Source organism: Diaphorina citri, unplaced genomic scaffold, assembly GCF_000475195.1.
Source record: "Diaphorina citri unplaced genomic scaffold, Diaci psyllid genome assembly version 1.1 scaffold224, whole genome shotgun sequence".
In the NCBI taxonomy this organism is placed as follows: domain Eukaryota; kingdom Metazoa; phylum Arthropoda; class Insecta; order Hemiptera; family Psyllidae; genus Diaphorina; species Diaphorina citri.
The window spans coordinates 241192-261975 of record NW_007377661.1 but is presented as its reverse complement, the minus strand read 5'-3'; the positions used below and the strand labels follow the sequence as shown (position 1 = coordinate 261975).

Below are 20784 nucleotides of genomic sequence, written 5' to 3'. Positions count from 1 at the left end.
TAGGTACCGCGATCAGGTTCCTGTATTTTGTAAACAACCTAATTTTGGGAAAAAATAATTCCCTTTTTAAAACCACTAAAACAGACAAAGAGGAATTGCCAGATATTTGACAGCAAAGTCGTCAACTTTATAAAATGGTACACACCAACATAAAAAAACGCAAGTTTAAAGAAATATTCCATTTGCCAGTCCTAAATGCTTTTGGTCACTTTGCACTGCGCAAATCTTTTTGGCACATACCTGCAGTACAATCAAAAAGTATTACAAACTTTCTCTGTAATCAAATATTTGGTGTTCTTGGCACATCCACTAAATTCGCTCTATGTATGAGATTTTGTATTCCCTCTATCTACGAGTACCTCTTTCACACAAACACTTTTCCCTTTCTACTACCTAGCTATTTTCCAAGTACCTAAGCAGGTGGAGATTACGAGTTACAACTTTTTTCTCGCAAAATAATATTATTTCTCTCTTCTGTAAGTTGCCTACCTAAACTCTCTGGAGGAAGGTAAATCGCTTCTTTCTTCTAGAGAAATCTAGAGAGCCCCACCCATTACAGCTTCAATAGTTCAAGATTAGAGGGGGCTTCAGGCAAAATACAAAAAGGGGGTTCGATTTGCCTGCCACTTCGGTTTTGTTTTCTTATTACGTAAGTCGGACATGAGTTTACTCGAGGGTAAGTTTTTAAAACCGGTTCCTCTGGCTGATTTGAAGGCCAAGGTCTCTGTTATTGCTGATATTTTTTATAGGGTTCTTATGTTGACGTTATTGACGTGACAACATGTTGATAGTCAAACAAGATATTAACGAAAACAGCACCTTTTTCTTGGTACTTACCTGCGTTGATAGATACTTATCTGTGCTTTTGGCGTGAGACCTGGTTTGGCTCAAATAGCTGTTATTATTTGACTAATTTATTAGCGGAATTAATTTGAATTGAAACTAAATATCTAATTAAGTCTTGTTTGTCTACATTGTTATTGTAGTGTTACATCACTAGCATCACGTTTTCAGTAGGTACCGTTTTGTAGGTAAATACCCAAAGTGTAGGTAGTGTAGGTACCGCGATCAGGTTCCTGTGTTTTGTAAACAACCTAATTTTGAGAAAAAATAATTCCCTTTTTAAAACCACTAAAACAGACAAAGAGGAATTGCCTATAATTAGACAGATATTTGCATGTAACTGGGAGGTGTATTGGTACCGCGTAAGCAAACCTAACCGCACTGACCTTGTGGTTTATTACCCACCTATAATATTACTCCTGTTAGACACCTAGATACGAAATCAGATTTTCGAAATTTTTAGAAATCTTTTCTATAGTAACTTTTTGGTGCGAGAATTTTCAATTCTGTTTATTTCTAAGGATATGAAGTGATATTTTATCGAAAAAATTGATTTTTTGAGAATTGAAATAAAGAGAAAAGAGATCAGAAATGGTGAATAATTATGTAGGTACCATTTCTATAACCTACATTATTTTTTCATTTGACACGGAAAAGTGTCGAATGAAAGAGTTGCAGGCGTTCAAAAATTACAAAGTGTATTTCTACCTATGTAGATAGATACACCTAATAGTGTCAATTTGATTATGTCATTGATTTTGGCATCATGAATTCATGACAATAAAACCACGTGATAAACATGATAACAATCATGATCACCTCGAATTCTATCTGCTAATTACCAACGTCATTGTATAATTAGACAGATATTTGCATGTAACTGGGAGGTGTATTGGTACCGCGTAAGCAAACCTAACCGCACTGACCTTGTGGTTTATTACTCCTGTTAGACACCTACGAGTAGATACGAAATCAGATTTTCGAAAAATATTTCATAGGTAACTTTTATAACAGCCCCAGCAAGTTTTAGAAATCTTAACAATCATGATCACCTCAAATTCTATCTGCTAATTACCAACGTCATTATTATAATTTAGCTTAAATCACATTGTTTTATTCGACAGTAGGAAGACCCTTTATTGAATAAACGAAGTGAGCTCTAAAGCTGTGTCCACACACAGTCGACGGCCGTCGATGTCGACTAGAACGTCAACACTGCCTTGACAACATAGATTCAACTCGTCGATCGACGGCTGTCGACTATTTGTGGACAGCCCACTGGGAACTTTTTTGAGACGTCTATGTCATTCTGTCATGGGCTAACGCTACCCTACCAATGCACCAATACAAGCATTTATTTTATAAAACGTGATACTTCAAAATAATCAATACCAACGTACCTATTATGTACATGAAAGACAATACCTATATAATATGTACCTACCTGCCTATTACATGAAAGAAATCCCAATTTATTTATCCAATACTCTTCAAGATAAAGATAAAAACTCTCTTTTAAACTATGTAGGTAAATGATTAGGTACCTACCAGACCTACCTATCTATACGTACCTACTCGTATTACGGTATGCATATTAAGTTGTATGTTTATGGGTTAAAATACTGATAAGCACCTATGTAACTGCTCAGATAAAAAAATAATTAAAATGTCGAAATACCTAGGTACCTACATAGGTACGGTAAAAGAATTTGGAAACTCCTTAGTCCTTATATTTTCCCAAGAAATTTTAAAATTTAGAACTCAAATTTTGACACGAATAAAGTAAAATTATGAACTGTCTATTATACGGTCGCAAATCATTGCAGATTCTTTTAAGCAACAGTCATGGCAGGTACTTACTGTCAAGTACCTACAATTAGTGTTATGCAAATTCTCTAGTGAACAGTTCTTTCTTTGCATGGTGACTTACCTAGTGGTGACAGTAATGAGGAGCTAAGCTCATATTTTACTAGCGAGAGTGAATACCTGCTGGACCAAATTGTAGAAAATGTGTACTTGTAATCTTTTTTGAGACGTCTATGTCATTCTGTCATGGGCTAACGCTACCCTACCAATGCACCAATACAAGCATTTATTTTATAAAACGTGATGCTTCAAAATAATCAATACCAACGTACCTACAAGCATTTATTTTATAAAACGTGATACTTCAAAATAATCAATACCAACGTACCTATTATGTACATGAAAGACAATACCTATATAATAATATGTACCTACCTGCCTATTACATGAAAGAAATCCCAATTTATTTATCCAATACTCTTCAAGATAAAGATAAAAACTCTCTTTTAAACTATGTAGGTAAATGATTAGGTACCTACCAGGAAATCCCAATTTATTTATCCAATACTCTTCAAGATAAAGATAAAAACTCTCTTTTAAACTATGTAGGTAAATGATTAGGTACCTACCTATCTATACGTACCTACTCGTATTACGGTATGCATATTAAGTTGTATGTTTATGGGTTAAAATACTGATAAGCACCTATGTAACTGCTCAGATAAAAAAATAATTAAAATGTCGAAATACCTAGGTACCTACATAGGTACGGTAAAAGAATTTGGAAACTCCTTAGTCCTTATATTTTCCCAAGAAATTTTAAAATTTAGAACTCAAATTTTGACACGAATAAAGTAAAATTATGAACTGTCTATTATACGGTCGCAAATCATTGCAGATTCTTTTAAGCAACAGTCATGGCAGGTACTTACTGTCAAGTACCTACAATTAGTGTTATGCAAATTCTCTAGTGAACAGTTCTTTCTTTGCATGAAGACTTACCTAGTGGTGACAGTAATGAGGAGCTAAGCTCATATTTTACTAGCGAGAGTAAATACCTGCTGGACCTAATTTTCTTTCTTTGCATGAAGACTTACCTAGTGGTGACAGTAATGAGGAGCTAAGCTCATATTTTACTAGCGAGAGTAAATACCTGCTGGACCAAAAGCTCAACTAAGCCAGTTTATAATATCACCACATCCCAAGCACCTAAGCATTTCATAAAACCTTCTTCTGTCAGCTCCCATGGCGTAGTGGTCAGTCAGCTCCCATGGCGTAGTGGTCACTACACTCGCCTTGCACGCGGAAGACCCGGATTCGATTCCCGGCGGGGTCAAGAAATTTGTATCAAACAAATGATTGATTCCGTGACTGGCTGTTGCGGGGCCCACTCAATCTCGTGAGGAAAATGAGTAGCTATGACATATAAATGCGCATAGCGACCGGTGCCAGCATGGTAGGTAAACATTGGAGTGGTGAATGAGTAGCTATGACATATAAATGCGCATAGCGACCGGTGCCAGCATGGTAGGTAAACATTGGATGTTAGGATTATTGAAATATTGGGAAAAATCCTACAATCCTGCAGTGAGCACCAAAGAGTTTTGATATAATAACACAAAGAAACTGCATTTACATACCTATTCCTTCTTCTTCTCCTCCGCCTTATTCTTCTTCTCCTTCTTCTTTTTCTTTTACTACACCTTTTCCCAAATTTCTTTGGGGTCGCCGTCATATAAATGCGCATAGCGACCGGTGCCAGCATGGTAGGTAAACATTGGATGTTAGGATTATTGAGATATTGGGAAAAATCCTACAATCCTGCAGTGAGCACCAAAGAGTTTTGATATATAACACAAAGAAACTGCATTTACATATACCTTCTTCTTCTTCTCCTCCTCCTCCTTATTCTTCTTCTCCTTCTTCTTTTACTACACCTTTCCCCAAATTTCTTTGGGGTCGCCGCATATACCGAATACCATTATATCCCCATCTGGGTTCGAACCTGGAACTACCCAGAGTAGAGTATTGAAAACATCAACTCTCATATTTCGCTCGAACATGATTTATTTTCGTCGCAAAATTATTGTTTCCACTCAAAACATATGAGTGAGGTATTTATTCAGTATGTAGGTACCTAGTTCTGTGAGACGAGTGTTAAATTTGACCAAACATGCATTTCATGGGACAGGGGGGAAAAGTCTTTGGCTTTGATTGTGGAATAAGATACTTTTTTGAATAAATTTGAGCTCAGTTCGGAGGGAGAGAGAGAATTCGTTGTTGTTTTGTTGTTGTTGTTGTTGTTGTTGTTGTTGTTGTTGTTGTTGTTGTTGTTGTTGTTGTTGTTGTTGTTGTTGTTTTCGATTCAATTCAGTTTTTATTGTGTTGTTTAAAACAAATGTTGTTTTGTTGTTGACGGTTTACTATCTTTTTTTTGTTTATTTGGTCGTCAATAATTTTGTGGATAGGCTAAGCCAAAGGAAGAATTTCTGCAGTTGGTCCAAAAATCTAGCATTACCTAGGTACTGCTGATTCCTAAGATTGTCCTCCAAGCATATGACAATTGCTACTCATTAGTCATTGTTTCACAGACAACACTCCTCTACCTACATATTATATTCAATAATTTTGTGGATAGGCTAAGCCAAAGGAAGAATTTCTGCAGTTGGTCCAAAAATCTAGCATTACCTAGGTACTGCTGATTCCTTAGCTTGTCCTCCAAGCATATGACAATTGCTACTCATTAGTCATTGTTTCACAATAATTTTGTGGATAGGCTAAGCCAAAGGAAGAATTTCTGCAGTTGGTCCAAAAATCTAGCATTACCTAGGTACTGCTGATTCCTAAGCTTGTCCTCCAAGCATATGACAATTGCTACTCATTAGTCATTGTTTCACCGACAACACTCCTCTACCTACATATTATACGTATGTAGCTATTGTTTTAGATAGGTATCTACTTTTTTGTCACAATATTATGACATTTGTTGTATTTTATTTAACATCTAACCGCTAACCTCAGCCCGGTTCAAGGTCACTACCTTACTTTTTTGTCACAATATTATGACATTTGTTGTATTTTATTTAACATCTAACCGCTAACCTCAGCCCGGTTCAAGGTCACTACCTCCCCTCACATGGAAGTGTGTTTATGACGTGAGGGGCGTTAACCACTTTTAGGTTTACGTTTCCCCTCTTGCCATACTAAAATAAATTGTTAAAATGCAAGTGGGTACTTCATTGAATCCCCTTGTGCACTTATTAACCTTCCTTTGAACCTTCAACAAACACTTTTGTAGTCAAATTCTCAAACAATGTTGAGGAAAAAATTCCATACCTCGGCTGGGATTGAACCCACGCCCTCCTGATTACCAGGCGTCTTGACCACTACACCACCAAGACAGTTCAGTAAGTGTATGGGAGTCTTCAAGGCATCAACCTTCTGATCTTATGAAGACTTTTCAAAAAACCTATAGGTAAACATTTAATTTAGGTACCTACTGGATTCATAACTGGGGTTCGAATTATAGCTTTAAACACTCACAAGTTATTACATAGGTACCTACTTAAACAAGATTACACCACCATGTGTTTATTTATTTATTTTTCAACAAACTAATTTCATTTGTCACACTTTGAGGAGGTAGCTACCACTTGTCCTGTCGGTAGGTATAAGTACCTACCTACTTGTAGTAGGAAGTCTTGACCACTACACCACCAAGACAGTTCAGTAAGTGTATGGGAGTCTTCAAGGCATCAACCTTCTGATCTTATGAAGACTTTTCAACAAACCTATAGTTAAACATTTAATTTAGGTACCTACTGGATTCATAACTGGGGTTCGAATTATAGCTTTAAACACTCACAAGTTATTACATAGGTACCTATACTTAAACAAGATTACACCACCATGTGTTTATTTATTTATTTTTCAACATACTAATTTCATTTGTCACACTTTGAGGAGGTAGCTACCACTTGTCCTGTCGGTAGTTATAAGTACCTACCTACTCGTAGTAGGATCTTTTTACTTCTTTCCTTTGATATGAAGTAAGTAGGTCTTGCTTTGTGATTGTTTTCCATTGATCAAAAAGATTCCAAGGTGGACGGTAAATAAAAATTCGCTCATTTATAAGCACTTAAGCACTCATTATAGCTAATTATCATTTACTTACTTACATAAATAAATAATTTATAGATCTGAAAATTCCCCACGTGCAGCTAAATGGAGGTACCTACGCACATAATTAATAGGTACATTAATTGATTTAGACATGATGATATTATATATGGGTTCTGTGTGCGTAATCCAGAGGGAATGTGGATTTACCTAACAAGAATTTCAGGAGCCATCCATTTCACCCAAGGCAGTCGAATCGATCCCCAGCATGACTCGTGATCAAATACAACTGGAAAGCAAAAAGGTAAGAGACTAAATTACCAAATGGTAAAAAAGTAGTTTAGTGAGCTGTAGACCTAGAATCAAGTCTGTTACGAGCGTATAATGGCAGCCAATTGTGTGGTTTAACAATGCAATTTGGTCAACCACTAGAAACTTTCAGGCATATCACAATCTACTTCTTATTGAGAGGTTTGAGGTACCTAGCTAAAAATATACACTGAGACACCTCTACATATTTAGGTACCTACCTTAGTGACTTGTGTAAGTGTGCATAGGTATTATTAGGTGCCTGTTTTATATTCGTAGGTCTTACTTAGGACACTTGGACACCTTTTTATAGAATGTGTAAAATGGCATGTGCTAATGCGTCTTGAGGGCTTGGCCCCTACGTTAAAATTTATTCCACAAAGTAGGAATTTATTTAGGGTTTTCTAAAATCTTTTCTATAGGTATCTTCTAAACTCTAATAGTATTCTAGCTCTAGCTTCTAGCTCTTTATTTCAGACTAATCCAGATTCGGAAAATAGGTGAGAACCCAAGTATCATTCAAAGGAATTTAAGGGCAAAAGGTCACAAGTCTACTCGTATTATATTAGGCCGGGCGGAACGGCTCTTCGAACTCTTGACGTTTGCACGCCGGCCGGTACGTTTGATCAAACTCTAATTTCGTACCTAGGTATCTAGAACTAACTTACCATTAACTCTTACTACACAACGAAAAAACGCGTCCCGAATTTTTTCTGGGACAAAAACGGAAATTCGGGACAAAACGCCCCAAAATGAAAAACTGAACGGGACGCCGGGAGACCCCCTGAAATTCGGGACTGTCCCGGCCAATTCGGGACGTTTGGCAAGCCTATTCTTAGGTATTAAGTTTTAATGCGTCAAAAAATTCTTCCTATTTCCTTGCCCTATATCTTGTGAGGAACATCATCTTGTGTGATCTAGGAATTTTCCGTCTAATTTGAATAGGTATGAGGTATGAGGGTTTGTTATTTAACTAGATAGGTAGGTATCTTCTTTAGGATAGCTAGGTACCTCTCAAAGCAGTAGAAGCCATTTTCCGAGAACCCTATACCATTAGGATTGTTAGGTACCAACCTATTTCATTAATGCATTACAAAGAGGTACCTATGTAGGTAATGAATTTGCTAAATTGTTCTGTCGACCTTGATATACTCTGTAATCATCTCACGTGATTTGCAGACATCCCGGCCCAGCTGTGAATAAAATTAAATAGCGAAGTATCCTATGTACTTATCTGTACATAGGATGATGAACATAAGATATACATAAGTAAATGTGAAACATTTCCCAATAGGAAAAAATAAATAAATAAAAATCAATGTCTGTTTTTGGTACTCAATCGAGTTCTGTAATGTTAGAGGGTAGCGCTTTTGTCTTGTAAGCGCTAACTTGCGGTTTCGATTCTCTCCTGGGGCGGATTTTATCCTAAATGGATATATAAGGTTCGTTTTTGCAGACATCCCGGCCCAGCTGTGAATAAAATTAAATAGCGAAGTATCCTATGTACTTATCTGTACATAGGATGATGAACATAAGAACATAAGATACATAAGTAAATGTGAAACATTTCCCAATAGGAAAAAATAAATAAATAAAAATCAATGTCTGCTTTTGGTACTCAATCGAGTTCTGTAATGTTAGAGGGTAGCGCTTCTGTCTTGTAAGCGCTAACTTGCGGTTTCGATTCTCTCCTGGGGCGGATTTTATCCTTATGGTGCTATTGGTATGACTTGCAACTCTGGAGAGTTAAATGAATTTAATTAATTGATACCTATGTAGAAATATTGTTACTATAGGAATGTATCTTATAGGAATTGAATTATAAGGTCTTTGTCTTTCTATTCATAGAAACCATCCTATTCATTACATCTTACTAGAAACAGTAGGTATGCATGTAAGTTTCAGAAGTTACTTACATTCCACACTATTGGAAGGGTTGGTACAGAACAGTCCAGGTATTATAGGCACATAAGGCCACAATGGCGTCTGAATAAAACAACGGCTAACCGGCTAACTGATGTACGTATGCAGTAACCTTGCATAGATTGTCTTCAGAGGATAGGCTTGTCACTTGCCGCACTAAGTATAAATCTATCATAGAGATCCATGTATCATTCTATCTCTGGGACACCTCAGGAACGTGATATTCAGAGCGGCAATTTACAAAAGCAACAAAAAATATGATCTCACGTCCCAGATTTTTATTGGCGAAAGAAAAATTTGGTTTGCAAATTTGAGACATTGGTTTATCACGAAAGTAAAGGGGCTTTTCAATCCCATCCCAGCAGGATGAACAAACAAAACGAAGTGTGGTGCTCACAACAACACTCAACACTAAAAATAAAATCTTACATACATAGGTAGAAACCCAGGTTCTCGTTTCTCCACAATTTCCATCTCTGAAGTATAAATAGCACTTCCAAATTCTCGACCAGCACCTCAGAGCTATGTCTAACTGATGAGTTCAAATAAGAACGAAACGCGTCTTGGGCTGCTCCCAGGTGTTTGGCTAAAGAAGAATTGTTATTTTTGCCTGCCAACATAGAAATTTGCAACAAATCACAAGTATGTACAGAGAGAATAATTTACGACTTCTACCATAAACTACCTGCCTGAAGCGAGAGGTACATCACCTTACTCAAGTCTATACCTACCTTATAGAAGTCCCTACTCAAGTCTACCTTATCGTCTACGAATCAAGCATTAACATTTCAAGAGTGTTTAATTTATTGAATTCTCGGAGCATGCCAAGCGGAGATGGGTCAGTTTAGGAGACTCAACTTGACTCAAGGTTTACTTCTTGACCAGAGAGGTCAGAATTGACAAGATCTATTCTTGGATCAATAAGCAATGTAACCTCTCTAACTGAGCACATGTCGGAATCAATGACAATTGATTAATGTCAGGATAACGAGCGGAATTCAAATTGGGCTAGGCTTCGCATTCGATCTAATGTCTAAACGCCAAGTTTCGAGATAGTGCAGATAGTAGAATAGGCAGAATTTCCTAATGGACTAATGATCATACTATAGGAGTGCAGGTTAGTTAACATATTGCATAGGTAGAAGAAAGTAACAGCAAAAATGTATAATAGAGGTAAAAAAAAAGATGTAATAAAACAATAAGTTACCTACTGCCTGCTCATTTAAACAACTTGTTCTAAATTTTGGGGAATCCCTATAGCTCTTATTCAGTGTAGGTATAGCTGTATAGTGTATAATCTAAAGTTTTGCATCATATTTGACTGTAATATATTATGTAGGTACCCATTATAATTCTGCTAGTCAACTGGTCTAACTATAACTGTATACTCGCTTCTTAGTTGAGCCAATAATAAAATAGGATACAATTTGCATCCATTAAACTTACACGCGACTATGAAAATAGCGATGAATCAAGTCTGTTACGAGGCTATAATGGCAGCCAATTGTGCGGTTTAACAATGCAATTTGGTCAACCACTAGAAACTTTCATTTGAGGTATACGGCATACCACAATCTACTTCTTATTGAGAGGTTTGAGGTACCTAGCTATACCTATACAGCTATATAGATTCACTAAGACACTGCTACATATGTACCTACCCTACCTTAGTGACTTGTCTAAGTGTGCATATTATTAGGTGCCTATTTTATATTCGTACCTAGGTCTTACTTAGGACACTTGGACACCTTTTTATAGAACGTGTAAAATGGCATGTGCTAATGCGTCTTGAGGGCTTGGCTTCAACATTAAAATTTATTCCACAAAGTGGGAAGGTATCTAGGTATCTACTAAACTCTAACAGTATTCTAGCTCTAGCTTCTAGCTCTTTTATTTCAGACTAATCCAGACTCGGAAAATAGGTGAGAACCCAAGTATCATTCAAAGGAATTTAAGGGCAAAAGGTCACAAGTCATAAGTCTACTCGTATTATATTAGGCCGGGCGAACAGTGCAATAGTCCTAAATTAAAATGGACGCGGCACACAAGGGATCAGGAAGAGACCGCCTTAACATAATAATAAATAGGCCGGGCGGAACGGCTCTTCGAACTCTTGACGTTTGCGCGCCGGCCGGTACGCTTGATCAAACTCTAATTTCGTACCTATGTATTTAAAACTTACCATTAATACTTACTACACAACTTTTTTTATTTCCTTCACATGTTTCAGAACGAAGGCTACGATAATCCTACGTTGCAGACAGATGTACCACCCTCTGTACCCACTTATAGGGAACCTGTAAATTCGTAAGTGTGAATTCTGTGTTCTCGTAAACTCCAAATAAGTTTGACTCGGATAGATCAAGTGCTAGTTACTAGACCCTGACCTGATAGCAGGGCCGTATCCAGGGGGGGCCCGAGGTCCAAACACTAGGCATTAATTCCGCCCCTGAGTTAGAATTTTTCAATATGGATAATGAGTAGCTATGACATATAAATGCGCATAGCGACCGGTGCCAGCATGGTAGGTAAACATTGGATGTTAGGATTATTGAGATAATTATGGGGGAAAATCCTATAATGCTGCAGTGAGCACCAAAGAGTTTTGATATATAATAACACAAAGAAACTGCATTTACTTATACCTTATTCTTCTCCTCCTCCTTCTTCTTTTCCTTTTACTACACCTTTTCCCAATTTTCTTTGGGGTCGCCGTATACCGAATACCATTATGTCCCCATCTGGGTTCGAACCTGGAACTACCCAGAGTAGAGTATTGAAAACATCAACTCTCATATTTCGCTCGAACATGATTTATTTTCGTCGCAAAATTGTTTCCACTCAAAACATATGAGTGAGGTATTTATTCAGTATGTAGGTACCTACCTAAGTTCTGTGAGACGAGTGTTAAATTTGACCAAACATATACTTTTTTGATTAAAATTGAGCTCTATTTGGAGGGAGAGAGAGAGAGAGAGAAATTCGATAGGTAAATATATGAGTGTAAAAGAGAATGGGAGTTCTGGCATTTCCACTAATCGGGCCTTCGAGTAGGTATGTATGCACTGTATGCTACTTCATTATTTTACAAGTAGGGAGTGAGAGAGTTTTGACATCTCCACTAATAGTGCCTTCAAGACTACAAACTACAAGGAGTTTTGACATCTCCACTAATAGTGCCTTCAAGACTAAGGGAGTGAGAGAGTTTTGACATCTCCACTAATAGTGCCTTCAAGACTACAAACTACAAGGAGTTTTGACATCTCCACTAATAGTGCCTTCAAGACTACAAACTACAAGGAGTTTTGACATCTCCACTAATACCACCTAGTTTATAATCAAGGGGAGTTTTGACATCTCCACCAATTTCTTTCAATGTCTCTCTTCTTCTTTTCTCTCTTCCCCGATATCTCTCTTCCTCTCTTACTACAAGGAGTTTTGACATCTCCACCAATTTCTTTCAATGTCTCTCTTCTTCTTTTCTCTCTTCCCCGATATCTCTCTTCCTCTCTTACTCACACCTGTACTTGTAATTTATGTGACAAACTGTATAAATGTACATTAGCGTAATTTGGCCATCCAGAATCTGAATTCTATTCTCTTTAATTTATGGGCTTTGTTCAACTTTGCAGGTTGCATACTAATTTGTTATTCGTTGTTGTTTTGTTGTTGTTGTTGTTGTTGTTGTTGTTGTTGTTGTTAAATCTATCATAGAGATCCATGTATCATTCTATCTCTGGGACACCTCAGGAACGTGACATTCAGAGCGGCAATTTACAAAAGCAACAAAAAATTTAATATGATCTCACGTCCCACATTTTTATTGGCGAAAGAAAAATTTGGTTTGCAAATTTGAGACATTGGTTTATCACGAAAGTAAAGGGGCTTATCAATCCTATCCCAGCAGGATAAACAAACAAAACGAAGTGTGGTGCTCACAACAACACTCAACACTGAAAATAAAATCTTACATAGAAACCCTGGTTCTCGTTTCTCCACAATTTCCATCTCTGAAGTATAAATAGCACTTCCAAATTCTCGGCCAACACCTGAGAGTTATGTCTAACTGATGAGTTCAAATAAGAACGAAACGCGTCTTAGGCTGCTCCCAGGTGTTTGGCTAAAGAAGAATTGTTATTTTTGCCTGCCAACATTGAAATTTGCAACAAATCACAAGTATGTACAGAGAGAATAATTTACGACTTCTACCATAAACTACCTGCCTGAAGCGAGAGGTACATCACCTTACTCAAGTCTATACCTACCTTATAGAAGTCCCTGCTCAAGTCTACCTTATCGTCTACGAATCAAGCATTAACATTTCAAGAGTGTTTTTATTGAATTCTCGGAGCATGCCAAGCGGAGATGGGTCAGTTTAGGAGACTCAACTTGACTCAAGGTTTACTTCTTGACCAGAGAGGTCAGAATTGACAAGATCTATTCTTGGATCAATAATCAATGTAACCTCTCTAACTGAACACATGTCGGAATCAATGACAATTGATCAATGTCAGGATAACGAGCGGAATTCAAATTGGGCTAGGCTTCGCATTCGATCTAATATCTAAACGCCAAGTTTTGAGATAGTGCAGATAGTAGAATAGGCAGAATTTCCTAATGGACTAATGATCATACTATAAGAGTGCAGGTTAGTACCTAAACATATTGCATGAGTAGAAGAAAGTACCAGCAAAAATGTATAATAGAGGTAAAAAAAAGATGTAATAAAACAATAAGTTACCTACTGCCTGCTCGTTTAAACAACTTGTTCTAAATTTTGGGGAAACCCTATAGCTCTTATTCAGTGTAGGTATAGCTGTATAGTGTATAATCTAAAGTTTTGCATCATATTTAACTGTAATATATTATGTAGGTACTTATTATAATTCTGCTAGTCAACTGGCCTAACTATAACTGTATACTCGCTTCTTACTGAACATAAGGATCGCTTATCACGAAAAACCACGTGGTTCTGATTAAATTCCTTGGCCTCCCCTCACATGGAAGTGTGTTTATGACGTGAGGGGCGTTAACCACTTTTAGGTTTACGTTTCCCCTCTTGCCATACTAAAATAAATTGTTAAAATGCAAGTGGGTACTTCATTGAATCCCCTTGTGCACTTATTAACCTTCCTTTGAACCTTCAACAAACACTTTTGTAGTCAAATTCTCAAACAATGTTGAGGAAAAAATTCCATACCTCGGCTGGGATTGAACCCACGCCCTCCTGATTACCAGGCGTCTTGACCACTACACCACCAAGACAGTTCAGTAAGTGTATGGGAGTCTTCAAGGCATCAACCTTCTGATCTTATGAAGACTTTTCAACAAACCTATAGTTAAACATTTAATTTAGGTACCTACTGGATTCATAACTGGGGTTCGAATTATAGCTTTAAACACTCACAAGTTATTACATAGGTACCTACTTAAACAAGATTACACCACCATGTGTTTATTTATTTATTTTTCAACAAACTAATTTCATTTGTCACACTTTGAGGAGGTAGCTACCACTTGTCCTGTCGGTAGGTATAAGTACCTACCTACTTGTAGTAGGAACTTTTTACTTCTTTCCTTAGATATGAAGTAAGTGGGTATTGCTTTGTGATTGTTTTGCATTGATCAAAAAGATTCCATGGTGGACGGTAAATAAAAATTCGCTCATTTATAGGCACTTAAGCACTCATTATAGCTAATTATTCACTTATTTACTTACATAAATAAATAATTTATAGATCTGAAAATTCCCCACATGCAGCTAAATGGAGGTACGCACATAATTAATATACATAAATTGATTTAGACATGATGATATTATATATGGGTTCTGTGTGCGTAATGTAGTAGGAACTTTTTACTTCTTTCCTTAGATATGAAGTAAGTGGGTATTGCTTTGTGATTGTTTTGCATTGATCAAAAAGATTCCATTGTGGACGGTAAATAAAAATTCGCTCATTTATAGGCACTTAAGCACTCATTATAGCTAGTTATCATTTATTTACTTACATAAATAAATAATTTATAGATCTGAAAATTCCCCACGTGCAGCTAAATGGAGGTACGCACATAATTAATACATAATTGATTTAGACATGATGATATTATATATGGGTTCTGTGTGCGTAAACCAGAGGGAATGTGGATTTACCTACCAAGAACTTGGTTGCCTTGTTGTCTACCAACTTGATCTCTGGTAATTTTCCTTCATTTTCAAATGAGACGTAGTTGAAAATGAAATTCTAGACACGTCGGAAGATCAAATGGATTTTTTTGGTATTCTTATTAATGCATCTATAGGTGTTTTTCATATATACCATTATACCTACCAGAACTTGGTTGCCTTGTTGTCTACCAACTTGATCTCTGGTAATTTTCCTTCATTTTCAAATGAAACGTAGTTGAAAATGAAATTCTACACACGTCGGAAGATCAAATGGATTTTTTTGGTACCTAATACCTACCTATCTTATTAATGCATCTATAGGTGTTTTTCTCATACTTAAATACCATTAAGAATTTGGTTGCCTTGTTGTCTACCAACTTGATCTCTGGTAATTTTCCTTCATTTTCAAATGAAACGTAGTTGAAAATGAAATTCTAGACACGTCGGAAGATCAAATGGATTTTTTTGGTATCTAATACCTACCTATCTTATTAATGCATCTATAGGTGTTTTTCTTATACATATATACCATTATACCTACCTACTCTGCAAAATCAGCCAACGCTTGTACCCAATAATTAAGCTATGTACCTATATCCACATAAATATGTAGTTATTATCCACAGTTATAGTCATAGTATAGATATAGAGCAGTAATCACAAGTTGCAGATCGTTCTGTGCTTTAAGCAAATAAATGGATGCTATTAAGTTATTATACATAGATACTAGATCATTAAAGGTATTTTTCCCACGCCTCACAATGCCCGATAAGACAGGATATAGGGATAATCGCTATAACTCTGTCATCTCAATCGAAAGTTGGCACAGAACACAGAGGAATAGGTTAAGTCTAGTATCGAATCAAGCCGGAAGTAATTATGTTGAGGACACAAGGATAAAATCTATCTAGGTATAACGTTAATATTTATGGTGCTATTGGTATGACTTGCAACTCTGGAGAGTTAAATGAATTTAATTAATTGATACCTATGTAGAAAAAAGTAATATTGTTACTATAGGAATGTATCTTATAGGAATTGAATTGTAAGGTCTTTGTCTTTCTATTCATAGACACCATCTTATTCATTACATCTTACTAGAAACAGTAGGTAGGTATGCATGTAAGTTTCAGAAGTTACTTACATTCCACACTATTGGAAGGGTTGGTACAGAACAGTCCACGTCTTATAGGATACATAAGGCCACAATGGCGTATTTCTAAATAGAACAACGGCTAACTGATGTATACGTATGCAGTAACCTTGCATAGATTGTCTTCAGAATAACTCAATACTTCCGTGAGAAGAGAGATTGAAAAGAAAAATCCAAGTACCTTAATTAAATGTTATGTCAAGGATGTTGTATTGAAGACGTTTTAATAGGCAAACAAAACCATACGAGTGTCCACGAAGCGGAGGGTAGGCGAGAGCTTGGTTGATGCATGTTTTGTAGCTATGGATGTTCTGTGGGGAAAAAACCCAACACTTCGTCGGTTTTCCCGGAAAAAAACAACAGCTCTTGACCGTACAGTATACATTAGGTACCTATTAAGGTGTATCCAAACATAGTAGACCAGTTGTCGATCGACGAGATAAATCTATGCTGTCGAGGCAGTGTGGACAGTTCAGTCGACATCGATCGGCCGGCCGACTATGTGTGGACGCACCTTAAAACCATAAATCACTTAATGGATCGTTTGATACATCCTCAGATTTTGATCGAATAAACAAGGAAAAATGAACCAAAAATATCCAGGGGACGACGATTAGGTGTCTAAGGGCGAGAGTAGACAAGGGAGAACGCATTATTTTGGGATACGACAAGAAAAGTTCGGGTAAAATACGGCTCCAAAAATGTTCAGGGGACCGTCACATGCAATAAATACGTGTCAAATTCCCCCTGAACTTTTTTCGGAGTCCCTTGGTATTGGTATAAGTAGGGCCATCGGCTTTCATAAATGCCCTATATCACTGCGGCCTGGTTAGATCTTTTGTGACTAAATTTCGGAGTCTCTTTGGCCTGTACCCAATTTGAACCCTCCCAATCCCTACAGTCGTGCCTTGGAAAATATGTCTCTCCCTCTGACTAAATTTCGGAGTCTCTTTGGCCTGTACCCAATTTGAACCCTCCCAATCCCTACAGTCGTGCCTTGGAAAATATGTCTCTCCCTCTTGGGGAACCTTGGCACTGATTGGAATCATAGTATAGGTATAGAGCAGTAATCACAAGTTGCAGATCGTTCTGTGCTTTAAGCAAATAAATGGATGCTATTAAGTTATTATACATTATAGATACTAGATCATTAAAGGTATTTTTCCCACGCCTCACAATGAGTATAGGTATAGAGCAGTAATCACAAGTTGCAGATCGTTCTGTGCTTTAAGCAAATAAATGGATGCTATTAAGTTATTATACATAGATTAAGGAGCGCGGTAGCGCTCCGCCCCGCCAAGTCAGGAAAGTTTGACCGCGCTATTCTAGATACTAGATTATTAAAGGTATTTTTCCCACGCCTCACAATAAATTATCTTCATCATACCTAATTTTCTGCCTCGGCAACATACGAGAAATGAATGAGGTGGTCTCCTCCTAAGCTGTGTTTGCGGGTTCAGATCGCAACTACAATATTCATCCTGCTGAATTTCGTATGAGGTATACTCGAATGCCTACAATCTAAACAAGTTCCAAGCAAAGTTTTCATTGTTCCTCACAATGAATTAGCTTCATCATACCTAATTTTCTGCCTCGGCAACATACGAGAAATGGTTGAGGTGGTCTCCTCCTAAGCTGTGTTTACGGGTTCAGATCGCAACTACAATATTCATCCTGCTAAATTTCATTAGTGATCCATTATCTTGTTGAATTTCGTATGAGGTATACTCGAATGCCCACAATCTAAACAAGTTCCAAGCAAAGTTTTCATTGTTGAGTTCCCTTTGTTCTACTTTTGGCACCATTTCGACATAATCGAATTCCACAATGAAGATTAATCGGGAACCTGAGGACAGATTTGTTGATTTTGGTTCCCAATTGATTTAAAATGGTCGGAATAACAATTAGGCGCTTCCTCTCGGAAATAAATTAGGACATCTTAATTAATTCGAATACGTTTCAAGGATCTGGGATAGGCTTCAAGTACCTTAATTAAATGTTATGTCAAGGATGTTGTATTGAAGACGTTTTAATAGGCAAACAAAACCATACGAGTGTCCACGAAGCGGAGGGTAGGCGAGAGCTTGGTTGATGCATGTTTTGTAGCTATGGATGTTCTGTGGGGAAAAAACCCAACACTTCGTCGGTTTTCCCGGAAAAAAACAACAGCTCTTGACCGTACAGTATACATTAGGTACCTATTAAGGTGTATCCAAACATAGTAGACCAGTTGTCGATCGACGAGATAAATCTATGCTGTCGAGGCAGTGTGGACAGTTCAGTCGACATCGATCGGCCGGCCGACTATGTGTGGACGCACCTTAAAACCATAAATCACTTAATGGATCGTTTGATACATCATCAGATTTTGATCGAATAAACAAGGAAAAATGAACCAAAAATATCCAGGGGACGACGATTAGGTGTCTAAGGGCGAGAGTAGACAAGGGAGAACGCATTATTTTGGGATACGACAAGAAAAGTTCGGGTAAAATACGGCTCCAAAAATGTTCAGGGGACCGTCACATGCAATAAATACGTGTCAAATTCCCCCTGAACTTTTTTCGGAGTCCCTTGGTATTGGTATAAGTAGGGCCATCGGCTTTCATAAATGCCCTATATCACTGCGGCTCTTACTACACAACGTTTTTATTTCCTTCACATGTTTCAGAATGAAGGATACGATAATCCTACGTTGCAGACAGATGTACCACCCTCTGTACCCACTTACAGGGAACCTGTAAATTCGTAAGTGTCAATTCTAAGTTCTCTAAACTCCAAACAAGTTTGACTCGGATAGATCAAGTCTACTTGGTCCATGTAAAAAACGTGCTAGTTACTAGACCCTGACCTGGGCCGGTGCCAGGGGGGGGGGCCGAGGTCCAAACACTAATGGATGAGGGGGGGGGTGTGGATGCTCCAAATTTTTCGGGGTCTGGCCCACAGTACAAGTGGAAAATTAAACATCAAATTTTCGGACCTTGACGTACAGTAAAGGAGAAAAATGAAGCTCGAGGGGGGATCCCGGGCCCCCTCGCCCCCCCCTAAACACGGCCTGCCTGAAAGTGTGTCTTTGTGTTCATCAGCTATCAGGGTAGGTCTGAGAGGTCAGAATTGACAAGATCTATTCTTGGATCAATAAGCAATGTAACCTCTCTAACTGAGCACATGTCGGAATCAATGACAATTGATCAATGTCAGGATAACGAGCGGAATTCAAATTGGGCTAGGCTTTGCATTCGATCTAATGTCTAAACGCCAAGTTTTGAGATTGTGCAGATAGTAGAATAGGTAGAATTTCCTAATGGGCTAATGATCATATTATAGGAGTGCAGGTTAGTTAACATATTGCATAGGTAGAAGAATGTAACAGCAAAAATGTATAATAGAGGTAAAAAAAAGACGTAATAAAACAATAAGTTACCTACTGCCTGCTCGTTTAAACAACTTGTTCTGAATTTTGGAGAAACCCTATAGCTCTACTGGCCTTAGTCTTTGGCTTTGATCATAATGAAAACCCAAGGAAAGCCTTAATTTTAGTATAATTCCTAGTAAACTTACTTCTACTTTTGCTTAATTTCAGCGCTCCTCTACAGTCAAAACCAAAAGATGCCCCGTCAAGTGTGTACGTTGTATCCACACCAAATGAGAAGAGTGGTGATCTCGAGGCTTCGGTCTATGATCCTTACCAGAACCGAGAGGTCAAACATCCCACCACGTAAGTTTGACACAAAGGTACCTACTTTTTTTTCCAAGAGGTTTGATAGAGCTAACTGTAACTGCTGAGGTCTTATCGTCCCGAAATCGAAGAGAGAAGGAAGACAAGATAGGAGAAAGCCAGCCGTTCCGAAAACGAACTTTATCGGTTTAGGATAAAATCCGCCCCGGGCGGAATCGAACCCGCGATTCCTGTTTAAAAAATCCTCTATTTCTTGTCCTTAGCTACACGGACACCCTGTTCCACATGCTGAAGGCAAGTCTGGGCACTGGTATTCTGGCAATGCCCAATGCATTCCACAACTCTGGCTATGTGGTCGGTACAGTGGGCACTCTGCTGATCGGATTCTTATGTACATATTCCATGCACATGCTAGTAAGTACTAAAGTACTATACTGCACAATACATACGTAGAATATTATAATTATTTTGTCAAGGTTACCAACAATACCCTCCTTCAGGAGTGTAGCGGTTAGCGCGGTGGACATTGAATCTGGAAGTTATAGCTCTAATTCAGTGTAGGTATAGCTGTATAGTGTATAATCTAAAGTTTTGCATCATATTTGACTGTAATATATTATGTAGGTACCTATACTACCTATTATAATATTCTGCTAGTCAACTGGTCTAACTATAACTGTACTCGCTTCTTAGTGAACACAAGGATCGCTTATCACGAAAAACCACGTGGTTCTGATTAAATTCCTTGGTCATTCTCTTCCACTTAGCCGAGAGAAAACAAACAGA

The 20784-nt window shown here is 37.6% G+C and overlaps 1 protein-coding gene across 1 annotated transcript in view; it reads left to right on the top strand.

The window, feature by feature from the left end:
* Positions 1 to 20784, top strand: part of LOC103506263 (proton-coupled amino acid transporter-like protein CG1139) — a gene marked incomplete at its 3' end in the record, with an annotated part of 47000 nt that overhangs the window by 12007 nt on the left and 14209 nt on the right. The window contains 2 exon segments of the mRNA XM_026821352.1: positions 6995 to 7072; positions 18991 to 19067. Of these exon segments, the coding sequence (XP_026677153.1) occupies positions 7037 to 7072; positions 18991 to 19067 (113 nt within the window).